The following is an 8,770-nucleotide window of genomic DNA, read 5'->3' on the forward strand; positions in this document are numbered from 1 at the left end:
AACAACTAATGGTGGGGGACAGTCTGGTAATTAATGGGGGGGCAGCATGGGAAATAATTAATGGAGAGGCGTCCCAGTATATTTAATAATTAATTGATAAATAATTAATTGGGCCAATATATAAAATAGTTCACAAGGGGGTGCAGTATATTAAATAATTAATCGAGGGGTGGCCCAGTGTATTACGGATGCGGTCACATGTACCGCTATTTATCCGGCCCTCCAATGGTCTGAGAGGGACAGTGAACGGCCCCCTATGCAAAAAGTTTGGGGACCCCTGTATTAGATAATCATTATGTAGACAATTTATACAGACATTTATGGATTTACAAACACCTCATCTGTGAGGAGCTTCCAGTGGAGCATCGGGTACGAGGAATAGTAACTGTAGTACTTGCTCCTCCAATTGTGTGAATTCTGTGAATCCCCTTTAACTTACCCAATACGTCCAAAAAAGTTTTGTTCTTCGTCTTACACATCACTTTCAGAAGTTTTTCTGTTACACTGGCTGCAGTGGCGTAACTAGAAGCTGATGGGCTCCAGTGCAAAGATTTACATCATTTAAAGGGGTAGTCTGGTCACAACATGTCACCCCTATCCTGTTAACAGGACTTATTGTCACTGGACATCTCCTTTAAAAAAGGTACATGGAGAGATAGCATAATAGGGCTCATTTACTAAGAGTCGCGGATCGCACTTTTGTCGGACTGTTCGCCTTTTTTGGGGATTGCACGACTTTATTTAACAAGTATTTAACAGGTGTCTGCACTGGGATTGTGTCGCACACGATCGTTTTTTGGCACAGCTGCGCTGCTTCCATGCGACACAAATTGTGGGCCGTGCCGTCCGACGATCAGACTAATTCGGAATGAACGCGGGATTTAACTTTCAAATTGTGTTGCAAGACAATGCACCACTTAATAGATGGTGAACTCTGTCGGACCAGAGCGGGAAAGCGACACATGCAGGATATCGGGCGCACAATCTTAGTGAATGGCGGCACAGTGCATTATCGTCGGACAATGCACTTTCGATGAACTCCAGCGGGAATGCAAGTTAATGGGGTTCATTTACTAAGGGCCCGATTCGCGTTTTTGTGACGGGTTAACCGAATTTTTCCGTTTTGCGCCGATTTTCCCTGTATTACCCCGGGATTTTGGCTCAAGCGATCGGATTGTGGCGCATGTGGTGTACTCCTGACCAATTAGGGAAGGTGCACCTGGACTGGTGAATGCTGTTTTTAGGTTAGTCTCTGCACTACAGGGTTAACTTGGCACTTTATTGAGCTGGGTGTTGCTAGAGTGTTTTCTCCTCCCCTCTGCTTCCTGTTTCCTGGTTTTATAAGGGGCTGTCAGCTACTCCTCTACCTCTTTGATCTGCGGCACCAAAGCAGTCCCACCTTCCCTCCCTACAAGTTGCAGTTTTATTTTGTACTGTTAATATTTTCCATGTTTTATAGCCCTGAAGTCCCAGATGGCGGAATGAAATGGAGAGAGGATGGATGTGCTGCTCATCTGGCCGACTTGTCATCTGGGAGTCCAGATGGGCATAGTGCAGTACGAGCCATTTTTCTTACAGAGATTTACCTAAAAATGTGTATGATGAGATTTCCAGGTTTTATAAAGAAGTGAGAAATGGAGAGATAATGGAATACTGCTTTGCTCGTCTGGCTGACTTGTCATCTGGGAGTCCGGATGGGCATAGTGCAGTACGAGCCGTTTTTCTTATGGAGATTTACCTAAGAATGTATATGCTGTTGAGATTACCGCTTTTATAAGTAAGTGAGAAATGGAGAAATAATGGTGTCATCTGGGAGTCCAGATGTGCATTTGAGCCATGTGTTTCACTGTGGAGATTTACTTTGGAAGGTATATGATGAGATTTCCGTGTTTCATAACGAAGTCGCAGCTGGCGGAGAGAAATGGAGAAATAATGGAATGCTTCTTTGCTCGTCTGGTCGACTTGTCATCTGGGAGTGCTATGAGTGCAGTCGAGCCGTTTTCTTCGCTGTGGAGATTTACATTAAAATGTGTATAATGCTGAAATTTGAGTTTTATAACTATTTATATCAAGATATGTGATAGTAAAGCTGTGACCGGTTTCCACCACCTAACATGAGCCTCAGTGTCAATTATTTCAGGAAAATGGTGTTTTATGTGGGTTATTCAAGAAAGTGCCCCGGGAGTATAAGGAGAAGGTGGTTATGCATTTCGCCAGTCTGCACGTGATGGAAACACGCGCTTACCTTCACCCACGATGGATCGGTGAACTTCAGTGCATTCCGATGGTCTTCAGCGCAGCAGCGACACCTGGTGGACGTCGGAGGAACTGCCTTAGTGAATCCCGGCAGGACCCGAATCCACGGCAGAAAACGCGCCGCTGGATCGCGAATGGACCGGGTAATTAAATCTGCCCCAATGAGTCCCAATAGGTCAACATTTGCATAGAGTAAGGTGACAGTAAGTTGCTAATTTTTAAGATGAACTACTTAAAAAAACAAACTTTTCACAGTCACTTGTCAGCTACATAGTAATACCGCAGACATCTCTCTGCTCTCATGAAGTCCGGGTTATCTTGTTTCTTGTTTATCGTTCCCATTTTCCCAAAAAGTAGAGGGCAAAACAGGTTAGAACCAAAAAAAATTCTAATTCTATTGCATGTGTGTGTATGGGGGTGTGAGGTTATCGCTGTTAGCAAAATTAACCTTTGACCAGCTCATCATCTGCTGATGTGTAATCCACTTTCGTAACACTAGGTGGCAGGCAAGTGCACAGGGAACCCATTGCTATAGCACAGGGGTAGGGACCCTATGGCTGGGGAGACAGATATGGCTCTTTTGTTGGCTGCATCTGGCTCTCAGACAGATCTTTAATAAATAGTGATGGCTTCTGTGTGTGTCCCTAGACTGATGACTGGACACAGCAGCAATGTTACCGCTGCCTATGTCCTTTGTACGACCCAGGCACCAGAGGAGCAATGAGGAGCTGGCTGCAGGGAGCGCTGGTAAGTGAATATTCTTTTTTTTTTTTTGTGACTAAATATCTACTGGGATGCATGTGGTGGGTGTCAGGATTTGGAGTAGTGAACCACCTGGACCACCCCGGACAATGATGTAAGCAGACACCTGGGACCGGAATCTAAGTGGCCCCCGGTCTTCACCAGGGCCCCCCGCAAAGCAGGATGGTCTTGCTGCAGTGTGGTACCATCAGGTTGTTTCACAGGCATGACTTGTCCATGGTGGCAGCCAAGGTCGATGTTCAGGATCACTAGGCAGTCTCATGGTCAAGAACAGGCAGACGGTCAAGGCAGGCGGCAATGACGCAAGGTCGGGCATGGAGCAAGAGGTCAGGGCTGGCAGCGAAGGAGTAGAATCAGGAACAGGTTCGGGGTCACACTGAAAGGTCAACACTTGGGAAGGAAACAATGTGGAAAGCTCCCTCATAGGCATGAAGCACTTAGATCCGTCGGGGAATGCCAGGAGCCGCCGGTCTTTATAGAAACCAGGTGGGAAGTGGAAGTGGGAAGTGCCAATCAGCAGCGCACTGGCCCTTTTAATCTGTGAGTGCCAGCGCATGCGCTGGCCGGCCGGGATGGGACAGGAGCCGGAACGTGGTAAGTTGAGTGAGCTCAGAAAGGGAAGCCGCCACAGAGAGGGGCACGGGTGTGCCTGCGATCCGAGACGTAGATCACAGGGGCACCCATGACACTGGGACACTGGACTACCTATCTACTGGGGGGCATGTGCATATTGTACGGCTCTTACAGAATAACATTTAAAAATATGTGGCGTTCATGGCTCTCTCAGCCAAAAAGGTTCCTGACCCCTGCTATAGCAGAATACCAAATTTTGTTATAAATTGTGACTGGGGTCCAGGTATTGTTAAGGACGACCAATATTTTATATGACATAGCACACCTATCATACAAATAAAGTAGTTCAGGATTTTTTGGATCCATTAACAAATTTACTTTTATGGGTGCTAAATACAGAAAGCAGAATCACGACATTTACTGTATTCTCATTATAGTGAGTATCCTCTGGTTAACAGATAAATGCTAGATCGCCACTGCAGGGCTTGAGTTTAGGGCTAAACTCCCTCCTGCCTGAGCTTGAATTGTGTTTCTAAGCACAATTCAAACGTAATGTGTGAACAAACCTCAAAGTTACATCTATGTGCGGCATTAATTTAAGAGGTTTTGTAAGAAAGAAATATTTGGATAACAGATGCCCCAGCAGTAGCGGATTATGATACAGGCGGTTTGGACAGCAGCCCGGGGCCCAAGGCTTCTAAGGGGCCCATGATCATCTGAACCAATCACCATGTTTGATACTGTCCTATAGAGATAGTAAAGAGAAGGACTCGCCAATACATGATGAACAATGATACCTTCACAAATCCTTTGAATAATAAAAGTTATAAACTGAGGGACTCAGAAGTCAGAATGTTATTTATGCCATTCATTGTCCCTGTTCGAAGGTCTATGTTGGACTGACGACTCAACAACAGGACCCAGCAGCTCTGATTAACCCCTTTAGACCCAGCGGTCACGTGACTGCTGAGTCGATAGAGCCGGCGGCCGCCCCGACTCTGCTCCTCCGCGCATTACGTTACTTCAGCGCGATGCTGTAAGGAGCGGAGAAGGGAGAAGCAGTAATGAACCGCATCTCCCTTCTCCCTAGGGTCTTTGGGTGTCTCTGATACCTGGAGACCCAGTCCTGCACCAGCTGCTAGCACAGGAGCAGTAGACGTTTTACCTTTCTTTCTATCCTTCTTTTATAACAAATATCTATCACTATGTAGAACTTTTGGTATTGTTGAGTAGCCCTTGGTGCTTAATGTTAGTTCTCATAGAATGTGTTTGTCATATTGTGTGGCAATAGGATGTCAGGTTATTATAGCTTTACCAGGCAATAACAGGAGAGGGGAAGTTCAGTGACCATTGCAGAATTCTAGCATACTTATATTTTTATGGATCTGAACGAGGATGTTAGTGGTTTATAATTGGTTTTTACAACTTTTGATGCACAGAACATGAATTCAAATAAAGAATATGTGAATTTTTTTTATATATCATGGCATTTATCGGTACCTTTGCACATCACATTGTTGTTTCTTTATGATGGATACAGAAAAGGGGGAAGCTGTAGGAAAGGGGGATTTTAGATCTGGGGCTGTGATAATTGGGACATTATATGGGTTGGTTTAGATGGAGCATTTGCAGGGCTTGCAAACCCAGGGTAAGGAGGTAATACTGAAATAAAAATTGGATGCAGCTGGTCCCAGGATATAAAAAGGTTGGGGACCACTGGCCTGGAGGAGAGGGGTTCATGGAGCTGTTATATGGTCCTCTCATTAGTTTTAGCTTTCCTCTGTCAGCTACAATGAAGAGTTATCCTATAAAACCGAATATCTCCATGTCTGGTTAGGGAACACACTACACAAAATTCAGATGCTTGTTAGGAAACACAGATAGCGGCTACTACTGTTTTACTTGGATGGTAAAAACCTCATGTTACCAAAATAACTTACAACTTACATGTAATAGAAGATATCAGAACAAAACATAGAACTACAATTAGGAGAGAAGATTATTTATTCCCAGGCTGTGATGATGTGATGATATAGCCGGGGTAGATAATGGGTAAATGCCCCTCTATTAGTTTTTTTGTCCCTCTCTGCCTCTTCTTCTCCCCTTTATGATGTGGCAGAGGGTTTAGTTTTTGGGGCTTTGTGGTCTGGTGGTGCCACATGTACAAATTGTTAATTGCAGATGAAGCTCCTGCAGATTAGCTGTAGGGGGCAGTATCCTGATTCTTCTGGTAAAGATGCTGATGACTGCAGAAAATTCCAGCGACAGGGCAGGAGACGGGAGGTAACTGGGTCGCTGGTTTCTTGCCTTATCAGCCGCATCATTCTCCTCAGATGTGTAGATGGAATTTCTTTATTCTACAAGATACAACCAGGGACAATGTATCATAAACCAGTAGATTCCCGAGGGGTAACTATTTGTGAATGAATCCTGTAAACAAGTAACAGGTCCAGAGTTCGGGGCGTCATGTGAGAGAGCAGCCGGGTCACTACTCATGTAGATAAACTCACCTTTATCCATAAGTAAGAATGTGTGTGCACTGGGCGGAGATCCTAGGACCTGGCCGGCTTCATGTATGGCAGTCTCTGCAGTCACCTCCACATGTGGCTGGTGTAGGAGAACCCCCGGAATAGTTCTCTGTCCTCTGATGTTATTGGGGTCTTTCTGGCCTCTGCAGATGATAGTAGGGCGGACAGAGGGACCGTGTGATGGGACGTCACTGCTTCGCTCTAGGAGAGAAGATACAGACATGAGATGAATAATGAGGACAGGACTTGTCCTAAGTGTAGGTGGTATCTGTGCAGGAGCAGAGCTGTAGTGAGATCTTACTGACATTGAGTGCACATAGAAATCCTACATCTGACAGATCAATGTGTCGCACTGTTGGTTCCTATCGTTTCCATGTACTTACTGGTAGCATTACATATGGAGGGCGAGCTCTTCCGGTCCAAATGTCCGACCAGTCGACATCTGCAAAAAATGGGTGTCTGCTAATAGTTTTGCAGAACTTCTGCCTCTTCTTAGGTGACTTACGGAAAACCTATGATAAAATAATTGGAAATTGTAGTTACTGGATGGAACACTGATTATAGAATCATTAATGTCAAGTAAACATTTGCTACATCTATTACAATCAAATAATTAGCATAGCCCAATAATAATCCTATTTGACCTTTTTGGGTCTCATTGAGATATGACTGCATATACTCACCCCTTTTAAGATGTTACGTATTTGGTGATGCAGGTTACAGGGATACTCCAAACTGAAACTGGCGATGGACTCCAAGATTTTATTCGAGCTTTCACCCTCGTAGAAAGGGAAATGCCCTGTGGCCAGTTCATAAAGGATGACACCCAAGGAGTAAAAGTCCACGCTGTTATTATAGGGCTTATTTAGATGAATCTGTGGAAGCATCATGGAAGATTAATCACATGGAAAAGAAATAACCTGGATGTATCATAGACGCCATACTGAGGGCACAAGACCTGTAATCCTCACCTCTGGGGCCATGTAGCCAGGAGTTCCTGCATACTCTGTGATGGTATCTGAGTTGTAGACGTCAACTGCAGCGAGGCCGAAGTCAGCTATTTTAATGTGACCCGTGCTGTCCATCAGAATATTTTCTGGCTTAAGGTCTCTATGAAGACAAGGTTTGGCAATAAGCAGAGTCATGGAAGGATTATGGATGGAGTAGTGGACGGTTACATGAAGCCTCCATCTCTATGGATAGGAACTGATAGGAACAGAGATAATCTCCTCTATGAACAATGTTTCCATTCATCATCCGACATAGCGAAGCAGATGGCACCTCCGTCTATCTCCATGTATAAAATTGGAGGCATGCCCAGATAGAGCAGAGGCCTCATGGACTTGTATAGAGACCATGCTATGGCTCCATGCAATGTGTCCTATAAGATATCTGCACTATGTAGTGTGTTAACCCCTGATATTATTACATGCTCTAGATACCTGTGTATTATGCCTCTTGCGTGCAGGTACTTCAAGCCGCAGATGATCTCCGCTGTAATAAATCTAATGAGAAAGAAGAAAATATTGATCCTCAACAAACACCAGAAAAGTAATCGGCTACAAACCCAACATCTACTGGACAATGGTAAATACATGACATATAATACACAAAGTGCAGGTACCTGGTGGTCTGGATATCACAGGGGGCTCTACTGTTAATAAAGTGTAGGAGTTCTCCTCCGGTGACGCACTCCATTACGAAAAATATGTAATCCTGGAGAAAATACAGAAAATATTCTACAGGACATGATGGGGACATTCTCCGTTCTGGCAGCCTAGATATGTCTACCTTTAGTAGTCTTACAAGTCTTACAAGCTGCGAGGAGGGGTCTACTGATGTCTCTACTCATGTGTTGGATGAGACCATCTATGGAGACACATAGAAGATTCCTACCTGATTTTGGGTGGCTCCAAAGCAGTGGGTAAAAAGGTGACACTGGGAGGTGATCTCAAGGACCTGGCGCTCAATGAAGATGGCATCTCTATCATCCTCTAGTAAGACTCGCTTCTTTACCATCTTCACAGCAAGGTCTTGTCTGCTGGAGGGGTGCGAGGCCATCACCACCTGGAGGAGACAGAGGGCTGTGAACATGGGTCTGATCTACCATGAGGTCAAGGAGCTTTTATTTAGAGTTATAGGACAGGAAATATTTAAAAACCTAAAAATCTACCACCGAGGGGTGATGTGTGATCACTTACCTTTCCATAACTCCCTGATCCCAGCATTTTATGGAATGTCAGCTCTTCCATTCTGATATGGGTGGGCACTCTGGCTACACCTCTTGATGGTCGGGGGTCACAGTCTCCTTGAGGAGCGAAAATATTAAATTATATTGGGTGAAATAGGTAAGTCTCAAAAAGTAACTTTCCTAGGTGCCATATTACAACCAATTACATTTCCTTTTCATTTTTCCAATCAGTTTAATCATGTTAGGATCTAGATAGTTCAAATTAGAGAGTTTTACTATAGGACAGTCTAGATAAATCGGCCACAGTTTTATTTAGTGATAGTAATAGATTATAGAAACTAGGCTGATTTTGTTCAAAAGCAACTCAGCCATATTCACTTAAACAGAGCTGAGCTTCAATACCAGACACAATCAGTGACCTGTCATGGCGCTGTTTAATAAAACACAGCTAAGTAGCCAT

At 44.4% G+C, this 8,770-nt stretch overlaps 1 protein-coding gene across 1 annotated transcript; it reads right to left on the reverse strand.

The window, feature by feature from the left end:
* Nucleotides 1-5,635: 5,635 nt before the first annotated feature.
* On the reverse strand, nucleotides 5,636-8,216 carry LOC140069013 (protein kinase C delta type-like). The gene is made up of 8 exons (XM_072114358.1): nucleotides 8,016-8,216; nucleotides 7,744-7,835; nucleotides 7,562-7,624; nucleotides 7,091-7,229; nucleotides 6,803-6,994; nucleotides 6,503-6,631; nucleotides 6,102-6,320; nucleotides 5,636-5,948 (listed from the first exon to the last, which is right to left on the reverse strand). The coding sequence occupies exons 1-7, from the start codon at nucleotides 8,211-8,213 to the stop codon at nucleotides 6,183-6,185; spliced, it is 951 nt and encodes a 316-aa protein (XP_071970459.1). The 5' UTR covers nucleotides 8,214-8,216; the 3' UTR covers nucleotides 5,636-5,948; nucleotides 6,102-6,182.
* Between the last annotated feature and the right edge of the window lie 554 nt (nucleotides 8,217-8,770).

The sequence above is a fragment of the Engystomops pustulosus genome, chromosome 7 (assembly GCF_040894005.1).
Source record: "Engystomops pustulosus chromosome 7, aEngPut4.maternal, whole genome shotgun sequence".
Taxonomy (NCBI): Eukaryota; Metazoa; Chordata; class Amphibia; order Anura; family Leptodactylidae; genus Engystomops; species Engystomops pustulosus.